This window comes from Chiloscyllium plagiosum, chromosome 16, assembly GCF_004010195.1.
Source record: "Chiloscyllium plagiosum isolate BGI_BamShark_2017 chromosome 16, ASM401019v2, whole genome shotgun sequence".
NCBI classification, from domain to species: Eukaryota; Metazoa; Chordata; class Chondrichthyes; order Orectolobiformes; family Hemiscylliidae; genus Chiloscyllium; species Chiloscyllium plagiosum.
The window spans coordinates 42,284,830-42,308,718 of NC_057725.1; the positions used below are offsets into that span (position 1 = coordinate 42,284,830).

At 39.1% G+C, this 23,889-nt stretch overlaps 1 protein-coding gene across 1 annotated transcript in view; it reads left to right on the forward strand.

Moving 5' to 3' along the window:
• The window catches only part of ppp6r3 (protein phosphatase 6, regulatory subunit 3), a 133,607-nt gene that overhangs the window by 93,819 nt on the left and 15,899 nt on the right, over positions 1–23,889 (forward strand). The window contains exons 18-22 of the mRNA XM_043706412.1: positions 2,596–2,726; positions 3,449–3,573; positions 5,452–5,602; positions 8,317–8,411; positions 18,378–18,573. Of these exons, the coding sequence (XP_043562347.1) occupies positions 2,596–2,726; positions 3,449–3,573; positions 5,452–5,602; positions 8,317–8,411; positions 18,378–18,573 (698 nt within the window). The remainder of the gene's footprint in view (positions 1–2,595; positions 2,727–3,448; positions 3,574–5,451; positions 5,603–8,316; positions 8,412–18,377; positions 18,574–23,889) is intronic.

Consider the following 23,889-nt stretch of genomic DNA (forward strand, 5'->3'; position numbering starts at 1 on the left):
ATTAAGTTGACTCCCTGTGACTGAACTTCAACATTTTTTTAACTGAGTTGTAAAATTTGCAATTTTCCAGTTCTTCTGCACAGTCCCCCATTTGAATTACAGCTGAAAAATTAAAGCCAGTACTTGGACAATTTCCACACTCATTTGTACAAATCTGAGGATGCATATTTCAATTCTGATATTTTATCAAATTTAAGTACAGACAGTCTATGCATTACCCAATTCATGTTTACTTTAAGTTCTTTGTTGGACTGAACAACCTCCTGTTTCACTGTGAGCTGTGCAGCAAAAACTTCCTTTGTCAAAAAGTTGAACAATGTTAATTTCATTACTTCTGTCATGCTACTTTATTCCATGTTCAGATTTCCAATTTGTGCCTATTCAGGCCCATCTCTTTTAATACTTGTTGGTAATCTATAAGCTTTTAGAAGACTTTTGGATTCCCTTTAATGTTAGCTGCCTGTTAACTTCTCATATCTTTTGTTTTCTTTTTCAATTCTCCTCTGAACCTTCTATAATCAGCATGGATCTTTGATGTACTATCTACTTAACATTTGTCATAAGTGCATTTTTTCTTCTTAATCAGTTTCTCCTTTGTCATCCACTGAGGTCTGGATTATTTGCCCTTCCTTTCCCTTTGTGGGAATATACCTTGGTTGTATGTAAACCATCTCCTCTTTAGAGGAAGTCCATTGTTCAATTTTTGTTTGTCTGCACATTGGATTCCAATTTATGTGGGTCAGATTCATTCATACTCCATTGAAATTGTCTTCTCCTCCAGTGAATTATTCTTGCTGTGGATTGTTCCTTGTCATTTTTTATACTCAACCTAAACCTTTTATGATAGTGATACCATCCCCTAGATGTTCGCATACTGACACTTGATCCATGACCCACCTCATTCCAAAGAATCATCTCTCGTAGCGCTTCCTCATTGGACCAAAACATAGAAAATTATCTTTAACACATTTGAAAATGTTTGCCCATTTCTGCCGCTTGCCCTTTGTGCTGTTGTTATTCAGAATGTCCAAGTGCTAATTTACAACAACACTATAATTCTCTTGCTTGCACTCGCTCTTGTGCTTGCTGGCTGACACTGGTCCCATCACTCCTTTGGCATTTTAACAGGAAAATGACTGTCTGTCTATAAAATACTTTTAAATTTCCTTTATTTTCCCCACTGATTTCCTTTTTCAATTGTTCTCTGTACCTTTTACATTTAGCCTGATCTTCCATTTGCCAAGCTGACATGCTATTTGTCTCCGTTTCTGCTTCCCTCCACCATCCCCACCTCCACTCCCCTTGTGGTCATGTACGTAGACTACATGAGCATCTCCTCCTTCAAGGCTAATAGTTGCTCCATTATATTTGCGCCAAGTCTTTTGCTCCAGTTTACCCAGGTCAGATCCCTCTTCAATTTATTGTCATTAGCTTACTCCAAATGGACATTTTTATTCTTTGTTGCAGCATCTTCCTTCCCATAACTGATAATTAACTATGTCTTTAAATTGACTAAATAAATTAGTTTGGTAGTATTGTATTACATTTAAATCCTTAATTAAATAGTGCATTCTGGTACGGTATGAGATCTTGGTTGTAAGATTCAATGGAATCTAAACAGAAGTGTCTCCGTTGTGAGGCCACCTTGACTGCTATTCCTAATTTAGTTACTCGGTGACAGATGATTCCATGTCTTGGAGCAAATTGGGTATATTCAAGAACAAACAAACAAGAATAAACTCTTTGTTCCTCACCACTATCATGAAGTGAGGTTGGGTATGCTGTAAATCAGGTTTCTAAATGAAAGGATAATGTTTGAATTTATGTTGGCTACAATAAACAGTTAGTCAAAATAAGTATTTCAGAAGTTATGAACATAATCTCTGAAATTGTTTCACTGGGTTTTATAGGCAAGTTAGTCATTTAACAAATATAATCTGTCATCAAGGAGAAATTACTTTGAGGTATCCATAGAATGAACAATCTCTGGCATGTGTGGGCCTTCAGAAAGCATCAGTGCTGCAGGTATTTTTATAAAATTGCAAATGTAGAGTTTGAAAATTTTAAAAGTGGTCATTGTGCCATATTTCAGTGATGTGTTTGAAATGAAAACTTGCTAAAACCTTCATTGTAATAGAGCTGTATTCCTACTTGGCTAAGCTTAGGTTAAACTCACTAGAATATCTTCATAGGTTGTTCACTAGGACAATTTCTATATGTTTATTTTGTATTTGATGACTTACCCAGTTTCACTCTGCTATATTGATATATTTTCTGAAATTTAAACATTATTCCCTTTGGAAACTGTGAATTCCTATGAGTGTGATAATATTTGCAAGTGCCTGCCACACAGTTTTCAAAGACTGTTTCAGTGGAACTGAAAGTATTATGTTCTAGTGATGATTTATCATCAGATCCAGTCCCTCCCCAAAATATCCAGTTATGTCACCATATTTTTATACTTTTATGACAAATTCAGTTTGAGTTTATCTTGGGAACAGAAATGGGAGAATATCAATCTGAGAAATGGAGGTTGCTTGAAAGCATTTTGGTGCCTTTGTTGGAAACCTTTGACATTTTGCCATCTTGGTACAGGCTAATGTAGCTCTATTTGAGGCATGCTGTAAAGAGAGGATTCAACAATTTGATGATAGTGGTTCTGATGAAGAAGATATTTGGGACGAAAAGGATATAACATTTTCTCAAGATGCACAAAATCGACACAGGTATGTTAACAGGGCTACACCGTGATTCACTTCTCCCTCGCTCACCCCAGCTGCTGCCTTTCTTGCTCTTCCTCCTCCTCCCCAGCTGGCACCTTTCTAGCTGTTTCCCCTTTCCTCTAGCCACTGCTTTTCTAGTTCTTTCTCCTTCTCTCCAACTGCGGCCTTTTCTAGCTCTCTCTGCCCTTCCTGTAGCCGCTGACCCAGCCTCTGCCTTTCTAGCTCTTCCCCCGGCTGCTGCCTCTTGGGCTCTTCCCGCTTCCCCCCGACTGCTGCCTCTTGGGCTCTACCTGCCTCCCCCAGCTGCTGGCTTCCCCCGGCCGCTGCCTCTCGGGCTCTTCCCTCTTCCCCTGGCTGCTGGCTCTTCTGGCTTCCCCTGCCTCCCCCGGCTGCTGGCTTCCCCCAGCTGCTCCCTCTCGGGCTCTTCCTGCCTGCTGCCTTTTGGGCTCTACCCCCTTCGCCCAGCTGCTGGCTCTTCTGGCTTGCCCTGGCTGATGCCTCTCATGCTCTTTACTGTGTCCCTGCATGCTGCCTCTTCTCCCCCCCCCCCCTCCCAAAAAAGAAACAGCCACTGCCCCCTTCCCCAACTGCTGCTTTTATGGTTCTCGCTCCCCCCTTCCCCTACCCCGACCCAACCTTTCCCAAGTTAGTTTCCAAAAAAAAAAACTGCAGTAGTTATAACTGTTCTTATAATTGACAATCCCTCCATTTTCTGTTTTGTGCAGAAGTTCAGGAAGTACAGACAGTGAAGAAAGTACAGATTCTGAAGATGAAGATGTGGATAAACGGAATAATTCATTTGTACCTGGGGCCTGTCCAGATGATAGAATGGAAGTGGACACAAATGATGGCAAGTAACAAACACTTGAATTATGGTTGATTTTTAAAAAGAACTGTGAGTTGTGAGCTTAAATATTTGATATTAGCTTTTCTGGCTTTATAAAATCACTTTTGTAAATCATAAAGGTTCTCACTTTTTACCATGGAGATGCTTTAATATACAATATTACCTCAGTGAATTTGAACTGTGTGAGGAACTTGTTGTGGAATAAAACTGTTTTTTTGTTTTTACTCATATGACCAGGTTTTATTAGTTGAGGGAACTGTTTTATTTTGTTGAAACTTTATTGCTGGAACAGCACAGCAGGTCAGGCAGCATCCAGGGAACAGGAGATTCGACGTTTCGGGCACAGGCCCTTCTTCAGGAATGAGAGGCAGAGAGCTTCTTCAAGGAAGGCATCCTTGTAAGAGGATTCGCAGTAGGTTGAAATCTTCGAGGAAAACAAAATAACTGTTTTATTTTGCCAATATCTGTAGCAACCATTCCCTGGTGCACTAGTTATACATACTTTGGAACCTCTGGGATACTAGATAAATACTTTCACTTAATATCAACAATGAAGTTATTTCTATTCTCCCTGTGGGCCTTTCTGATTGTATAAATTTGTGTGAGCTGGAACATAGCTTTATTTCTGTTAAGTTCTCGATCTAGGAAACAACATAATGAAGAAATAATAAACATGGATTGGATTGACACCAGTGTCACTGAGGTGTTGGAACAAATTTGTTGCCATTGAACTGTTGAATAGTGACAATGAACAGAATAGCTTGAATGTTATATCACACTCTCTTCATTAGAAACATTCCAGGTCTGGTGCATAATCTGTACCATATTAGCAAATCTTGGATGATGATAGAGGTGGTGCAGTTGTTTTTAAAAAATCTTTAGTTCTATTTTGAGTCTTATGCCCTTTATTGGAAACACATAAATAAGGACAAGATTTGACTCCATCATTCCCTGTAATCATAAACCTGCTAAATTACATGATAAGCAATTGACACTTAGGTACAATACTGGAAACTTTGTCTTTTCCTGTTAATAAAGAACTAAGTGAATTGACTGTTTGTGTCAACATGGCATTGTTAAGAGATCTCTGGCACAGTTACCTGTATTGTTTTGTTAGTGGTATATTGGAGACGAGCTTGAAGGGCAGTGGAGAAAGATAGAGAGATGTGTAGATGCAAGACTCCATAGTATTAAAGAATATTAGAAATAGGAGAGTTCTGACCTGAAATAGTTGTACTTGAGATGCTGGTGAATCCTGTATTAAATTCAAAGTCTAAACCTGTTAGATTGTTGGAGAGATCTGAAGAAACAATCTTGCGGGAAGCCCAAGAAATCTCAGTCCCGAAACAAGTCTGTTTAACACTACTTTGAAATTGTTGATCTTCCTATTTCTGTTAAGTATCTGGCTTGAGTTGCGAATGGTGCAAGTCCAACGAATGTAGTAGAAAATCGGAGCTAAGAAATTTGGTTTAGACTATAAACTAATTATTTGTTATATGAATTTTTAAAAATTGTGATCTGGTGACCTCAGTTGGCTAGTTTGAAATGCAGAGTGATGCCATCAACACTGGTTCAATTCCCGTACTGCCTGAGGTTACCATGAAGGACCCTCCTCAACCTCTTCCCTTGCCTGAGGCATAATGACCCTCCGGTTAAACCAACACTAGTCCTCTCTCTCTAATGAGAGAGCAGCCTGGTCCTCTGGTACTATGGTGACTTGACTTTAATATCTTTAACTAAGTAGTTGTTAATTCCAAAAACAGCTACCCAAAGGCTTTATTTATAAAGTCTTGGAAACGTCTTTTTTTGTATGAATTCAAGTAATGATTGCCATGGATTGTTTAAAGCAAAAGATTGGTAAATGTTGAATTGATTTTACAGCCCCAGGATGGACTGCAAACTTTGAAGTGCCTATGGAAACAGCAAATATAACTACAGCAAATTCTAATGAAGCTACCTTGTGGAGTTCGGGTGACTCAGTGCCACAAGAAACTGGATGGGCTATGTTTTCTGATTTTTCATCTCCGTTAAGGTAATTAGTTCTGAATATCTAAAAATTCTGTAGTGAGTTGTATTAGTGCTTTGCTTCAATATACTTTTGGAGGTCAGTTATAAGCATAAAATCTCAGGCCCTGAAATTCCTTCTGTAGTATTTTACAATTAAACTTCTTGCATGCTTGTATAATCTTCTGAAATTACTTTTGATTTTGTTTTTGTTCTTTTACCAATTCCTGCTCCTTTACTGTGTGCTGTAATATTTATTGAAAGAAATTCAACCTCATTTGCCAAGACTTTGTCTAACCTGCCTTGTACCATTGTGATAAACATGATTTGTGCTACATTTCTCTGCTGGTACTGTTAGAGAAAATTTCAGAAAGTTTCTTGAACGTTAAAATAAAAGAAGATAATTTATTTAAATTAACTACATGAAGATGCAGATGTTTGAAAGTACTTACAAACTCCAGTTACAATCCAAGACCAGTTGTAAAAGAATCTGTCCCTTAATTGATGTAACAATCAGGTGTTGTCAGGGGACCATTTTGCACTGTTTCTCTTTGGAGGCAGGTTATGAAATGAAAATGATAGCAAAAGTGCAATCTCTTACCAGACCAGACCAGCAAAATTATGTTATAGTTTGACTTGAGACCAGTTCTATTTTTTGTTAAAAGAAGTCAGAATGTGAGACACCTAGGTCTTAAAAGAAAACAAAACCACAAGATTTGGCAGGTTTGAACAAGGCAAACTTAGAACAGTCGTACAATTTACATTTTATTTGAACATCCAGAATTAATCTGAGATAGACCTCAGATTAATTGGGGGCGGCATGGTAGCTTAGCGGTTACCACTGCTGCCTCTCAGCATCAAAGACCCGGGTTCGATTCCAGCCTCGGATGACTGTCTTTGTGGAGTTTGCACATTCTCCCTGTGTCTGTGTACAGGTTAGGTGAACTGGCCATGCTAAATTGCCTATAGTATTCCGGGATGTGTAGGTTAGGGGTAAATGTAGGTAGTAGGGGAACGGATCTGGGTGGGTTACTATTCAGAGGGTCGGTGTGGACTTGCTGGACCAAATGGCCTGTTTCCACTCTCTACGGATTCTAAATATTAAACCTGGGTAACAGATAAATTGTGGTGTCAAACCCCACAGAACACATGTCAGATAACAGATGTAGTCATGAGAGATCTTTTGGATTTCTCAGCAAGAGGTTGATGACACAGTGGGTCACTAAATCTCATTTAAACTTTACAAGGGCTTTCCAGTTCATTTCTCTTGAAGACCTGGCATTAGAACTGTCTCAAAGCCACAGTGGTGCAATGCCTCAATAACTGCTCACATACTGTAGTTTACACTTCTAATCAGTACTGTGATCCTGGATTTTGGAGACTACACACCAACACTACTCAGCCTTAATTTCAGCTTGGCTCCATATGGCTAGCTTCACAAGCTGGTACTAGCCCAGCATTTCTCCAAGCTCTGAGCTTGGTGAATGGCTCCAAGCAAATACTGTATGAGAGTTTCTTTGGCCTCACTCTCTGCTTCATTGGTCCATTAAGGGGTCACAGGTTTCTTCCAAGGCAATAAAATAAAACGCAGCTGGAGATACAAAACAAACAAAAACAAAAATTGCTCGCGAAACTCAGCAGGTCAGGCACTACCTGTGCAGAGGGAAACAGAGTTAACATTTCAAGACCTGAGAGCCTTCATAGTTCTCAAATGTTAACTCTTTACAGAAAAGCTCTATCTTTAGAAATCTCTAAACTTGAGAACTTGTTCATTTTATAATGTTTGTCGCACTGAAAAATATATGTTCTTTAAAGAGGTGTAAAGAGGCTTTAGTGATGCAATAAGTTTGATTACTGTCAAAAAAAACCTGATCTTGCAACAATATTTTTATGTTTGCATAGTGTTAATTTTCTTTAAAAGTAATCAGATTTTTAATCAAACGGTTAAATGTTATTTATTTCTGCTGGCTTAATTGTTTTATTGAGATTAAAATAATTTCCAAATTAACATCTGAAGGATAATTAATACTTTCCCCTTTTGAGAGTACCTAAAGTACCTCAAGAGGCTCCTTCACCTGGGCACAGCCTTGATTTTGCATCAGACTCCAACTAATATCACACAAGGAAAATCCATGCATATGGATTACTAGATCCTTGTTAACTTTTTTGTTCTTGATCAGCAGTAAATATTGTCACTACTGCTGTCCCCAAAGTTCTGCCATGATTTTTATTTCTTGGGTGCATAACCAGGAAGTATTGTTTCTTCCAAGAACAGGAATAAACAAAAGCATTCCTCCTCCTCGCTCCAGGTTGGCAATGCTAGGGTTCTGAACCTCCATCTGCAATTTGTATATAGCTACAGCAAGTCAGTAGTGCTATTGGGAAATATCTCCGCATGCCCTGAGTTGCAAAACTGATGGTGTGGATTCAGCTTCTGTTGCATTCCTTTACTGATCAAATCCTACTTTACTGGAGTATTTTGATTTTTATTTGCTGTTAGCGACATTCATGTCGGTGAGAAGTTAGAAATTGCATCCCTCCAAAAGAAAATTGCACCAAGAATTCTCAAGGACTGGGGCCAGGATGGATTCCTATACCATGCAGTCCAAATGTTGTCGAGCCCAATATACAAATACAGATTCATGTTTGTAATATCACAAGTTGTGTAAAGGTGTATGCAATGAGTAAATAGTGCACTATGATGCCTGTAAATTGAAATAAACTAAACATTTTTTGATTCAGCTCAAAGGATCCTTTGAGAAGTAGTTCCCCTGTTGAAATGGAAACCAGTGCAGATCCAGTGGATCCCCATCACAATAACCTAACACATCCTGAAGGTAATTCTTCTTGCAGGTGTTGAATTGCTAAGACTTTTAAAAATGTTCTAAAATTTAAGAGAAAAGTCTATGCGTAAAGTATCTGTAAACTGAAAAATGTGGTATTAGTAAGTAATCATAGAATGGTTGTGTTATAAAGGCATAATTGTTTTTGCAAATTTATCATAATTTATTTGCTTTCATACTCTGTTCCTATTCATAAAGCCTAGGACCCTGTAAGCTTTATTAACCACACAGTCAACCTGCCTCACTATCTTCAGTGATTTCAAGTCCCTCTGCTCCTGCACTCAAAATTATATCCTTTATTTTGTTGATTATTTGGAATTTGCTGATAAGGCCAACATTTGTTGCTAATCCTTACTTGCATTTGAAATTAATGGTTTGCTTGGCCATTTGAGAGGGATGTTAAGAATCAAAATATAGGGCCAGACCAGGAAAGTAGAGCAAATTTCCTTCCATAAAGGATATTACTGAACCAGACGAGTTTTTTCCAACTATCACTAGGCCTAGCTTTACATTCTATGTTATTATTAATTGAGTTTAAATTCTAGTTGTCATGGTTGTACTGGAACATGGCATTAGTCTGGAATTCTAAATTACTAGTCCATCAACAGTACCTGTACTTGCATGTTTTTCTAAATTGTTTTGTACATTGATCCACTGGAATAGCGCACTGGAAATCTGATTTCACTATTCTGAGTCATCATAAAAGGTAAATATTTTATAAAAGTACACAAAAGGAGTGTTATGGGCAGAGAGAACAACTGGGAAGGCTTACTGAAATGATCATTTTGGCTTGTCAGGATTCAGTCCTCCTTGATCTTCCTTCTCCGGTGCTGGGACTCACTTTCACAGATTGACTGGTTCTCACTTAAAAATTCTCTGATTTAATGGGCAAAAGCCATTGCCTTCAGCAACTGGTGAGAAATTAACTGGCTTTCTTCAGTCTTGAGCTTTGTTTTTATATGGAGAAAGTGAGGACTGCAGATGCTGGAGATCAGAGCTGAAAAATGTGTCGCTGGAAAAGCAGGAGAATCGACGTTTCGGGCATAAGAAGGGCTTATGCCCGAAACGTCGATTCTCCTGCTCCTTTGCTGCCTGACCTGCTGTACTTTTCCAGCAACACGTTTTTCAGCTTTTTTAAATATGGCAGCACCTTGTGGAGGTTCGGTGGCTTCTGACCAAGCATTCACATCCCCAATGTGTTCACCTACTTAGAGAATCAAAGTTTTTTGCCAGGGCAAAGGTTGTTGTCTTTGAGAATTGGTCACCACTGCACAGACAAATCAGCTGCTCCTTGCTGGTTGAATCTAATTTTATGCTCACTCCCTGGTTTCAGTGCATTTGCAACTAAGCCTCCTCTGCTTGAGCAAACAGCATTTAGTCTGTGTCAGTAACCTTTTAATAAATGCAGTAATCCTTTATATAAACCGTGATTTTTTTTTAAAACAGTCCTTTTCCCAATTAGCTTACAACTTAAAAAACATCCTCTTTACAACATCCTCTCTTCATCTTTCCAGCTGAAATAAGTTAATTCACCCTCTTTAAAATTCATCTGCTGGTCTGCCCATCCCACATATGCCTTTTTGAAATTTAACATTGTCCTCCTCGCAATTTGTGGTATTTCCAGATTTCTCATTTGCAAGTTTTGAAGTTGTACCTTGAACACCCAGGTCCAGATCAGTAATGTGTATCAGGAAAAGCAGTTGACCAAACACTCTCTTGAGAGATTTCCCCCCCACCATTTAGCTTCCTTCAGTTTGAAAAACGAATGTTCACCACCACTCATTTGCTGTCACTCCATCAACTCCAATTCCTGCCTTATTCCACGAGCTGTAACTTTACTAGCAAGCCTGCTTTATGGCGCATCATTTAAATTTATTTTGGAAGTCCACATATAGCAGATCAAATAATTAACTGTCATCCACTCTTTGTTACATCATAAAAAGACTCGTCAAATTAATTAAGCATTGTTTGCCCTAACTCAATTCATGCTGGATTTTCTCCATTTTCCATGTGACTTTCAATGTTGTCCCAAATATCATTTAAAAGCTCCTCTGTTATATTGTTGATATTGTTCTAAGAATCAATCACTCCTTGGGGGATTCATTACCGTTGTCTTAGCATATTTAAAGCAGTGAAATACATTATAAGTTATAAAACGAATACTACAGCAGAACAACTGCTTTCATTGGTGTAGTGTCTGCACACCCAGCCTGATTGGTAGGCAGAGTTCAATCCTTGGATGTAGGCAGCACCTGGAGTCTTTAAAGGTGAAGATTCCTAAAGGAAAATATATGCAAAGAACATTACCCACTACCAAGATTAAGTGAACTACGCAATGATTGCTTATCTCTTGCAGTCCTAGTGGTTTATTAACTAGGAAATCAAGGCAGCCTATCCAATACTCCTCTTTATCAATTTCTATATCAATTGATCTAGCCTATTGTATTTACTGCAGTTTAGAAGAAATGACTTGATCAAAACAAACAAGACCCTGAGTCATCATGACAAAGTGGATTTGAAAAAGATGTTTCCTCCTGTTGAACACGTGGCTACAGGGATGGTGCAGGAGGGAGTGTTTCAGATACCTGGATAATTGGGACTCATTCTGGGGTAGATGGAACCTCTATAAACAGATGGTCTACAACTGAACCAGAAGGGTACCAATATAGTGGGCCAGAATTTGCTAATGCTCTTCGAGGGTTTAAACTAATTCAGCAGGGAGATGGGAACCTAAATTGTAGTTCCACTGTCCAGGAGGTTGAGTAGTAAGGTCAGAAATGAGGTTTCAAGGTCGCAAGAGTTCACTGGCAAGCAGGAAGGTGGATTGAAGTGTATCTACTTCAACACCAGGAGCATCTGGAATAAGGTGGTTGAACTTGCAGCAAGGTTTGGTACCTGGGACTTTGATGTTGTGGTCATTTCAGAGACATGGATCGAGTAGGGGCAGGAATGGTTGTTGCAGGTTCCGGGTTTTAGATGTTTCAGGAAGAACTGAGAAGATGGTAAAAGAGGGGGAGGTGTAACATTGTTAATCAAGGACAGTATTATGGTGGCAGAAAGGGCGTTTGAGGATTAGGTTAGAAACAGGAAAGGAGAGGTCACCCTGTTGGGGAGTTTTGTGTAGACCTCCGAATAGTTCGAGATGTAAAGAAAAGGATCGCAAAGATGATTTTGGATAAGAGTGAAAGAAACAAGGGTAGTTGTTATGTGGTCTTTGACTTTCCAAAAAGAAAATGTTGAGAATACTGCAATACAGGCTATTAGACTAGATGGGATTGAGGTTTACGAGGAGGTGTTAGCAATTCTGGAGAGTGTGAAAATAGTAAGTCCCCTGGGCCAGATGGGATTTCTCCCAGCATTCTCTGGGAAGCCAGGGAGAAGATTGCAGAGCCTTTGGCTTTGATCTTTGTGTTATCATTGTCTATAGGAATAGTGCCAGAAGACTGGAGGATAGTGAATGTTGCCCCTTTGTTCAAGAAGGGAGTAGAGAGAACCCTCGTAATTATAAACCAATGAGCCTTACTTTAGTTGTGGGTAAAGTGTTGGAAAAGAATGTAAGAGAGGATTTATAATCATCGAGGGAGGAATAAGTTGATTAGAGATGGTCAACACAGTTTTGTGAAGGGTAGTTCTTTTGAGATGGTGACCAAACAGGTGGATATGGGTAAAGCAGTTAATGTGGTGTATATGGATTTCAGTAAGGCATTTGATAAGGCTCCCCACAGGCTATTGCATAAAATACAGAGGCATGGGATTGGGGGTGATTTAGCGATCTGGATCAGAAATTGGCTAGCTGAAAGAAGACAGGATAGTGGTTGATGAGAAATATTCATCCTGGAGTTCAGTTACTAGTGGTGTACAGCAAGGATCTGTTTTGGGGCCGTTACTGTTTGTCAGTTTTATAAATGACCTAGGGGAGGGCATAGAAGAATGGGTTAGTAAATTTGCAGATGACATTAAGGTCGGTGGAGTTGTGGATATTGCTGAAGGATATTACAGGTTACAGAGGGATAAGCTGCAGAGCTGGGCTGAAGGTGGCAAATGGAGTCTAATGTGGAAAAGTGTGAGGTGATTCTCTTTGGAAGGAGCAACGGGAATGCAGAGTACTTGGCTAATGGTAAGATTCTTGGTAGTGCAGATGAGCAGAGAGATCTCTGTCCATGTACATCAATCCCTGAAAGTTGCCACCTAGGTTGAAAAGATTTTTAAGAGGTATATAGTGTGTTAGCTTTTATTGGTAGAGGGATTGATTTTCAGAGCCAAGAGGTCATGCTGCAGCTGTACAAAACTCTGGTGCAGCCACACTTCTAGTATTGCATATAGTTCTGGTTACAGTATTATAGGAAGGATGTGGAAGCTTTGGAATGTGTTCAGAGGAGATTTACTGGGATGTCGCTTAGTGTGGAGGGAAGGTCTTACGAGGAAAGGCTGAGGGTCTTTAAGCTGTTTTCGTTAGAAGAAGGTTGAGAGGTGACTTGAGACATAGAAGATAATCAGAGGGTTAGATAGATTGGACAATGAGAGCCTTTTTCCTTGGATGGTGATGGCTAGTACAAGGGGACATATCTTTAAATTGAGGGGTGATAGATGTAGGACAGATGTTTGGAGGTAATTTTTCACTCTGAGAATAGTAGGAGCTTGAAACAGTAGTAGACTTGCCAACTTAAAGGGCATTTAAATGGTAATTGGATAAACATGTGGATGAAAATGGAATAGTGCAGGATAGATTGTTTTCAGATTGGTTCCACAGGTCAGTGCAACATCGAGGGCCGCAGGGCCTGTACTACACTGGAATGTTCTATGTTCTAATCTAAACTTCTAGGTAAACTAAAACTAAGATGTGTTGAGTAGCTCACTTGTATGTTCTATAATATGTGGGAAGTTGTGAACTCTAGCAGTGACCGAGAAGTCTCCTTATACAGGAAGTGACATTGACTGCAGAAACTTGTATTCCAGGTTTTAGAGTTTGAGTGACAGCTGGACTCGCTGTGGCATACCTGCAAGGCTGAAGGTCGTTGACTAGCGCACTCAGTTATTCACACTGCAGTTTGAGTATGTTGGAAGCAGGAAGAGAATGGGAGACTGCTGCGCAGTCTAAGAGAATCAGACAGATGGCGCAGGACTACTCTGTGGTGCTGCTTGCTAATCAGTTTATGGTTTTGATATTGAAGAGGATATTGACTTTTTCAGGCAGTGACACATTTGTAGCACCAAACGTTGCTCTGCAATACAGGAAGAAGAAGCAAGGGAGAAAAGTAGTGTTAGGGAATTTGTTAATTAGCAGAACAGATGGAGTCATGTCTGCAGCCATTTAAACTCTAAGATGGAATGTTGCCTCTCCAGTGCTAGGGTCAAGGATATCAGAGTAGATTAGATTAGATTAGATTAGATTACAGTGTGGAAACAGGCCCTTCGGCCCAACAAGTCCACACCGACCCGCCGAAGCGAAACCCACCCATACCCCTACATTTACCCCTTACCTAACACTACGGGCAATTTAGTATGGCCAATTCACCTGACCCTGCACATCTTTGGACTGTGGGAGGAAACCGGAGCACCCGGAGGAAACCCACGCAGACATGGGGAGAACGTGCAAACTCCTCACAGTCAGTCGCCTGAGTCGGGAATTGAACCCGGGTCTCTGGCGCTGCGAGGCAGCAGTGCAGGGCATTCTTCAGGTGGTGGGCGAACAGCAAGAAATTGTGATTAATGTAGGAATAGGGATGAGATCCTGAAAGCAGGTTTTAGGGAGCGAGGTAGGAGATGAATTGCAGGACCTCCTAAGGAGTAAGCTCAGGATTGCTGCCATTCCCACCTAGTGAGCATAGAAGTAGGAGAAATAAGTAATTGAAATTGTACACTATCTTCACCAACAAGAATTATGTCAACTTTCTAGTTAGAGGCCTGTGAAATGATACACACAATAATGTAAGAGGAAATACCAGCAGGACTGGCATCCTTGAAGGTGGATCAATCACTGGGGCCAGATAGATTGTACATCAGGTTGTTAAAGGAAACCAGGGAGAAAGTAACTGATGCACTGAAGATTATTTTCCAATCCTCACTAAATACCAGTAAATTACCAGAGGATTAGAGGTATACGAGTGCTGTACCATTGTTTAGAAAGGGTGTGAGGATAGACACTATAATTTATAGGCTGATCAATCTGACTTCAATGGACAAATTATTAGAATCAATTCTGAGACAGAATGAGCTTTCATTTAGAAAGGCATGGATTAATCAGGGACAGTGAGCTTGGTTTTGTTGAGGGAAGGTCATGTTTTAATTGCATTTTCTTAAAGAAGGTAATCAGGATGATCAGGGAGGGTATTGTGGTGGATTTTAGTAAGGCATTTGTCAGGATACCATCTGCATAGAATGATCAAAAACGTTAAAAAAACCCATTTGATACAGGTGAATGGCGATTTGAATCTAAAATCAGCTGAGCAATAGGAAACACTGTCAGAGTTGATGGATTGTTTTTTTTTACAAATGAAAAGTGGTTTCCTATAGTATTCTCCAGTGTTGTGTTTCTTGCTGTTGTATGAATTAATGTTTGGACTTAACATGGGGGGCATGAAATTTGCAAATGACACAAATATAGGCTTGTAATTGATTATGGAAGGGGACAGCTCTGGACTACAAAATGATCTCAGTTGTTGAGTAGGTGAAAAAGTGACAAATGTAGTTCAGTCCCGAGAAGTGAGATGTAATGCATTAGGACGTAGCAAACTAAGCTAGGGAATGCACGAGATAAACAGGGACGATGTAGAGAGGATAGAAAAAGTGAGACACTTTGGACTCATGCCTACAGGTCCTTGAAGAGTTAGAATTAGGTTTTATTGTTATGTGTACTTAAGTACAGGGATACAAGAGTACAAACTGTACAAAGTTGTCATTTCTGGCACCATCTTAGGTACAAAGGTACTAGGTGCAAAATCTTAGGTAAGAAGTAGAAAAACAAAAATAAAGTTACAAGTTCAAAATTACAGTCCTTGTTAAGTGCTTAGCCATACAGGCCTTGCAATCCCCTCAAGGACTCGATTTTCCTCCACGGTGGACTCCTCCACCACAATGGGCTCCCTCTCCTTGTGCTGGCTTGATCTTCCCCGCAAATTCTGGGAGACCTCAGTTTGCCTGTTCTTGCTGCCATCTCAGGCTGCCTGTTCTCACTGCTGCCACAGATACTGGGGCACTTCTCTTGCCACCATGTTGACTTGATCTTCTCCATAAACCCACTCTCCACAGAAGATAAGTAAATTAAAGTAAGGGTAGAAAAAAGCAGTGAAAGAAGAAAAAAAGTAAAGGTAGACTGATGAGATCTGGGCAGGAGCCCGCTGCTGAGCTGCTACTCCTTCGCCATTTAATAGCAGGACCAGGAGATAAGGTGATTGGGCAAGCTTATGAAATGCCTTCTTTTGTTGAGCAAGATAGTGAATCCAAAAGCAGGGATGTAGTGCTGGAAATGTATAAAACACTTAATAGGCCACAGCTGGAATTTAGTGTACTGTTCTGCATTATAGGAAAGAAATAATTGGTCTAAATTGAAGCAAAGATAAATATTGCTTAAGCAAAAGCTGTTTTCTTAAGAACAGAGGAAGCTAAAAGGTGACTTGGTTGAGGTACACAAAACTGGGGGGCCTGAATAGAATAATTAGGAAAGACCTATTTCCCTTAGCAGAGAGGTCAACTAATGGGGTACATATATAAGGTGATTAATAGAAGGGTTAAAGAGGTCAGGAAAAGCTTTTTCATCTGAAGGTGGTGAGTATCTGTAATTTATTGCGAAGTTTGGTGGAGGCAGAAACTTCCAACTTACTTAAACGTTAGCTGAATCTGCATTGAAATGCTGTAACCTGCAAGTCTATGAGCAAGATGCTAGAAGCTAGGATTAGAATGGACTGCTAATTGATTTTGACTCTACCGCCATAGATACGATGGGCTGAGTGGTCACTCTGTGTCATAACGTTTTGAATGGTTCAATTTTCTTTACACTAGCTCTTTCAGAAACCCTCTTTGTTAAATGTATGTTGCCCCAAAGAGAGTGGTTATCCACTACATTCGAGAGATAAACCTTTGAGATTGCCTATTAAAAGATTTCCTTTGGAATATTGGATAAATATGCCCCTGTACCTATAGAACAATGTTTCATTAGCCAAGATACTTTTGACAATCCATTTTATTTTCTTGGCTTCCAGGCTAGTGGAAAACATTTTGCTTTCTCATCCAGAATTTCTCCTTATCTCACTCTTAGCTCTATTGCATCGCTTTGGCCACATTCAGCTTTTCAACTGCCATAATCTGGTTCGCAACATGATTGAGCATTTTTGCACGTGAAGTGCACTCCTAATTTGCTGCTTACAAATTCCTCCACAATACTTGAAATTGTGACCTCTAGTTATTGACCTCTCAACTCGTGGAAACTGGAAATCCTCCCTATTAAAATTGTTAATAACTTTGAAGACCTCAACAAGGTCACCTCTAAATCTTCTCTGCTCCCAAGAGAATAAGCCCACTTTCTCTAATGTCTACTCATTTAAAGACCTTTTCAGGATAACATCCCTCTTTACTGTAGTTACTAACTCCTTAATATTGCAACACCACCTTTTTTACATCCTCCTGTCACCTGGAATGTTGAGTTGCCACCCTTGCTCCTCCCTCAACCACGTCTCTGTGCTGGCAACAGTATCTCAATTGTGTGTGTCATTCACATCCTTAATTCATCTGTTTTATCTAGCATTAAAGGAAGGCCATCTAGCCTTCCCATCTTTGAATCGCATCATGGCTGAACTCTGTCTTCCCCGTTCCTCTATCTTCTTATGCTAAATCCCTATTGTACTAATGCTCTGTGTCCCGTCCCATTGCCAAACTTGTTTAAACTCCTTCCAACAGCACTTGCAAATCTATCTGAAAACATAATGATTCAATTTGATTTAGTTGCAGGCTGCCCCACGTGTACAGGTTCTACCTTGCCCAGAAATAGATTCCGTAATCCAGAAAATGTAAGATTCTCCCTCCTGCACCAAGCCATGCATCTGCCATATTCTGCTATTTCTGTATTCACTAGCACATGGCACCTGGAGTAATCCAGAGGTTACAACCTTGGAGGTCCTGCCTTTTAGTTGACTGCCTAGCTCCGTGAGTTCTTGATGCATGTGCCATCGTTCATTCTACCTATATTGTGTACAATGACCTCTGACTTATCACCCTCCCCTTTCACTTGTCATCCATCATTGTGAATCTATTATTTAAGGCCATTTTAGAAAGCCAAGTACATTATATTTGCATTACTCTTATCAGCCTTAAGTTAGGGAATTATCATAACTACCTAAACAAAAACTGAAAGAACTGTGGATGCTGGAAATCAGAAACAAAAACAAAAATTGCTGGAAAAGTTCAGCAGAACCGAGGAAGGGTCACTGGACCCAAAACGTTGACTCTGATTTATTTCCACAGATGCAGCCAGACCTGATGAATGTTTCCAGCAATTTCTGCTTTTGTATCTTCACTATCCCTCTGGCATAATTCCCTTTTTTATTTGTACTACATTGTAAAATAAAGTAGTGCCTCTACAGTCTCTTCCCTGACTACTTTTTATGCTTGCCTATAATCCCTCCGGATCAGGGCATTTATCTTAAATTTGATTAATCATGATTTTTTTTTGTTTTTAAGTGAAAGCAAATTTGATTATTTGGAGGAAGGAAATCTAAAACTCAATACAAATGTTAACATTTGCATTATTAGGCTGTTTTTTTTTTAGTACATCTACTCTTCAGCATGTTCTTTCAGTAAAAGCTTGGCTAATCTGACAGCGTAGATACTGTTTAGAAAAAAAATAACATGAAACCTTACAACGTTTTGCAATGTCTGAGATAAAAGTCAATAAAGTTTTTAAATATGATGTCTACCTAACTTGCTCAGTTGTGGAATTTGTTAACTGATTCTATCTTCAAATTGCAGATTTTGTTGCTACCTCTCAGCTTGTCTGTAAGGAGCAAACAGCAGTGTCAACTGCATTAAATGTAGAATGCGCCTTGTTTGGAGAAGAAGAAGAGGTGGTTACAGACCAAATAACAGAGACAGTTACAAATGGCTCTATGAAAGAAACAGTCAGCCTTACTGTAGATGCCAAAACTGAAACTGCAGTGTTTAAAAGGTAGGTTGACCAAATTCCATCAGAATATTGATAGTTCAATCTTTTTTTTTCTAGCTTTTTTAAACAATGTAGCTGAATTCCATTCCAGCATTATGGTTTGGGGTATTTTGTGATTTATTTGGATTCTCAGTGATGGTTGATGCACTTTATTGATAGTAATATTTGGGCTCAACGTTACTGGCATGACATAATGCCAATTAATTCTTTCCTAGTTTTATTTTGACTGAAAATGTTAGCAGTTAGATTATATGAGAAGAGTTTTGAAGATTTAAAGATTGTAATGTTCCAGAAACATGTGCCAAAATAGAATATTTCAATGCATAGTGTTTTTCAGTTCTTAAACACATGGTTTGTTTGTCTTTTCATTTTCTTGATGTCCTCATTCCTTCAGGTGTTCTAGTTTACAATTAAATAGATATTTCTAACTTCCATTTTCAACTGTTCCCAATAGAACGTAGAACCGTTCAGTGCAGGAACAGGCTCTTCGGCCCAGGATGTTTTGCTGAACAATGCCAAATTAAACTATACTCTTCTGCCTACATTGGTCCATCTGATCATCAATCCTATTTATGCATCTCCTAATTTTATAGATTTCTATCAAGTCTCCCTTGAGTCTCCACTGGTCCAGAGCAAACAATCTGGATTTTTCTATTCTTGGAGCTTGTTCCCTCTAAACCAGGTAGCATCCTAATAAACCTCTTCTGCACCCTCTCCAAAGCCTCCACATCCTTCCTATAATGTGGCAACGGGAATTGAACACAATGCTGTAAGTGTGGCCTAACCAAATTCTTATAAAGCTGCAACATGAAACCCTGACTCTTGTATTCAGTTCTCCAACTAGTAAAGGCAAGCATGCCATACGCCACCTTTACCACCCTATCTACTTGTGTGGCCTCTTTCAGGGAGCTATTGACTTGAACACCAAGATCCCTCTGTACATTGCCATTAACTATCAATGAATTGGATTTCTGTGACAAAAATGTAGGCTTTCAATTCTTGTCTTGCTCTGGAGGGGCTGGTGTGGTGAGGTTTGGCATAACAGTAAGCATAAATGTTTGAAAAATCTGAAATAATGTATCATTTAAATTAACAAATAATTGATGAGATGCCTAACAGCAAATCTGAGTTTTTTTAACTATCTTGGTTAAGCAGAACTATGAAAGACAGGCTAGACCCCAAGTACAGATCACAAGGCAAGAGGATAGGGATGGGCACAAAGCTATGGAATTGTGATAACACTGATCTTGTGTTTACCTCTGTTAGCACATAGGAGAAAGTGAGGACTGCAGATGCTGGAGATCAGAGCTGAAAATGTGTTGCTGGAAAAGCGCAGCAGGTTAGGCGTCATCCAAGGAGCAGGAGAATCGATATTTCGGGCATGACCCGTTTTGGGATTCCTGAAGAAGGGCTCATGCCCGAAACGTCGATTCTCCTGCTCCTTGGATGCTGCCTGACTTGCTGCGTTTTTCCAGCAACACATTTTGAGCTCTGTTAGCACATACTCTGAATTCGCCCAAGGGCCGTTTATAGTGGTAATCAGAAGATTGTTGTCTTTCAACTTAAATTTTTCTGTCCTAGTCTGCTTTGGGTTTCTCAGGAAGAGGACAAGGGGAGTGGATAGATATGTATCTGGGTCTCCTCTTCCCACACAGACACTCTTACCACTGCCTCCCAAGCACACATTATATTTTATGACCACCTACACACTCGTCCTCTCTTGCTTGCTCTTTTCATCGCTTTTCATGTCCGCTTGAACTTTCACTGCCTCCCACACTCATGCTCTCCCTTTCACCAATTCTCCTCGCTTCCCCCTCCCTCTGTGTCTGTCTCTCTTGTTCTCTCTCACTTGTGCGCTCTCACGTGTATCTGTGTACGTACATGTGCACTCTCTACCTATGCAGTGAATATTCTAGCTGAACTTGTTACTGGATGTATCAGATCCCAGACTGCAATCTAACGCAGCGGAACTTTTTTTTTTAATGAATTGGTCTTTCATTGAAATGCATTACAGAGCTGCAGCTGCAATCTTAACAACAATTGGAAGTTTAGTATGCAGAAGAAATTAGGAATATCTTAACAATAAACCCAACTATTTACATAAAACAAATGCTAAGATTTCAACGCACTGTAAAAATTTAATCCTATTGATTCCAAACCCACTCCTTTACAGTATTCACCAAAAAATTTCCTTCTCTTTCATATCTACAGGGCTTCATTTAATGTAATTTCACTAAATTTCACTAATCTTCCTGGAGCCTTCATGCAACTGCATTTAGATTTTCTTAGCTTCAAATAACCCTTGAGAGTTTTATCCAGACACTTCTGGCCTAGAACTTTTAAACTGAACTCTTTACATTGGAGTAGCCTTTTCTTTAAACTGATCTAAAACTGCCTCCCTTTTTCAGGAGTAACACATCCATCTTCAGTCAAAACTTCTGCAAACTGTGTCAAACTGCTTTTTCAAAGCTTTGGTATTTCTCGTTAACATTCCCAAAAACCCAAAGTCTTCTATCCGAAAGCCTAATGCACTAGACAGATTTGCTTTCAAGTAAAACAAAAGAATGGTGGACACTGAAGGTTTGAAACAGAACAGCTGAGTTCTGAAAAATGGTTACTGACTCAACATTAACTCTTACTTTCTCATCACAGGTACTGCCAGACCTGCTGAGTTTCTCCAGCAATTTCTGATTTTGTTACGGACTTTATTTGCCATAAACTCTTGTAAGCAAATCCCCATTGCTCTCTGTCATACTGAGTTTTAAAAGGAATCACCATTGTTATGACATGGGGTGACCCCTCTGCTAATTAAACCGAACACCCAGAAAAGCTCGCCTCGCATCGTAATCTGTTAAAATGTGAGTGATCAAGAACTCCCAAATTCCACTATTTAAAGAAAATAATATCAGTTTATTTTTAACTCTAAAATTGAACATTAATCAACAACTGTTCACAACTCCAAGCCCCCCTTTTTCTTAACTGCTTACTATCTGCCTCCAACGCGATAACAATATACTTATTAAAATTATATCACCTTAATTTCAAAACCACTCAGCAGCTGTTGTTTTCTCAGTCTCCACTCTTCCGGCTGCTGATTTCCTTGGGTCGTCATCTGTCTTTTTACTGAAAGTATGTTTCACGTGAAAAGGTACCTTAGATAGACAATGTTTTTAAAATATCTTTGAGAGCAAGATGTTAGATGGGTAATTGGCTCTCCATGAGTTTCTCTCTCTGCGGCAGTTGCTCTCTGACTAGTTTTCAAAATATTCACATTTTATACCCCCAACATCAGATTGTTTCATTGGTTTGATGTTGGCAAAACAATAAATTCAAACTCTGTTGGGTTTTAGTATCTTGGGGCATAATTTAAACTGATTTGCTTGCTGTTTTGGCAACAATTTGAATTTAATCAAAAGTCAGGTGTCCATTTCACAGCCAAATGTTACGTACTTTTAATTTTCCAGTACACTCTGGGACTGCCATCTAGTCATATACACAGGTGCTTGTAGTCTCTCTGTTCAGAACAGCATTTTCTCTCTTTTAAAGCTACAGTACATGCCTTCAACTTCGTAACGCAATGGCTACAGAAATTCTTGCAAATTGATTATAAATCACTTTAAAACCTATATGTCACTGGTTCATAGTCAGAAAATAAATTATGTTGAGATACGTATCAATCGCACACCTTATATCATGGAACCAAATAATCACACAAGACTAAAGGTCTATTTTTCCAGTGTGGAATATTTTTGCTGACATGTGGTAAGTTTCTTGGACAATCTCTATCTTGTCGTCATGCAGTAAAACCACTTTCAAATTGATGTTGCTGGTATCTACAACCAGTTTGAATGACCTCATTATTAGGCGCAGCTCAAACTGGTGCAAGCTTTCATGTTTTCAAAGGCACTTTGACATTTTTGTTTCCATTCAAATCTTCTGCATTTTTTGACAAGTCTATTAAAGGTGCACTGGTGATTCTGAAGTTCAAAACAAACTTACAATACAATTCATTCATGCCAACTGAACATAAAATTTCATTTTTTATCTTAGAAATTCCATAATAACCTATCTGTTCACGTTTTTAGGTGCAACTTGGTCTTGTCATGCAGTTTGGCCCAAATAAGTTACCTTTGCTTTGGCAAATTTACTTCTAGCCAGGTTTATAACAAATTACCTTTTTGTAAATGGTAAGTAGTTCAGTCAGATGGTGTAAACAATCTTGTCAGGTTTGAAGAAAACCAGTAGCATCGTAGATGTGAACAGTGTAGTTACATAGTTCTTCAGTGATATTATTGGTTAATTGCTGAAATGATGCTGGTGCACATTTCATTCTGAAAGGTGTGACTTGCATTGAAGAAGTCCAGCTGGTGTTTAAAAAAAAAAGCCAATATTTATTTGTCTGTCTCAGAACAGAATATTTAGCAAGTTGATGTTTCTGACACTTTCTGGATTGAGTCTATCAAGATGTTGTTTTAAAGGCTACGCATTTCTCACATGAATGTCATAAACAGCCAAAGCCATTGTTCCTGGCCAAGTCCCACAAATTGACTTAAAATTCTATGATACTTTGATAGTCTCTTGAAAGATAAACTGATGTAAAACTTCTCTGTTTTCAATCTGATTGTTGGAGGATCAGCTTTTGAATTATCTGTTTGATTCCCCGTTTTCCAATTTCTGTTTCACTCCTTATTTCTTCAACTGATGTAAGTACACTTCGTATCTAATATCTTTTCAACAGTGTATTATCATGGCACTTTCACTGATTCTTTTTCCTGTCTTGAGCATCCACTGCGTAATTTACATTGAGTTCTATTTTTTATGTGATAAACTCCAGTAAACTTCGGTAGCAACACTAATACCTTGTCTTTGGCAACAAAATTGGGAACTTTGACAGTAGCTGCTGTAGCTTTCAACGTTTGTTGCCCATTCTTTAAATGCTTGTCAGTCAACCCAAAGGCATTGGTAAATTGTCCTTATAAGAGTTGAAACATGGCTTGGAAGTATAGTTTCAGAGCATTGACTTATCAGTTTCTCTTTAATTAGTTTTAATTGGTGCTCTCATCTCATTAGTTCAAAAATATAATATTCTATGGGCTCACCAGGCGCATACTAATGGCAAATAGTAACAAAGGAATTGCCTTATCCCAATCATTCGGACGTTTGTGGCAATGAATTGTAATCATAGATCTTCAAAATTTATTGCCCTCTTTTTAATGCACCTCGAGAATGTGGGTGATGAGCAGAAGATATTTTATTTTCAGATTAGTAATTTCTTATGAATATTGCAGCATAAAATTTGAGCTTTGATCCGAATGAGTA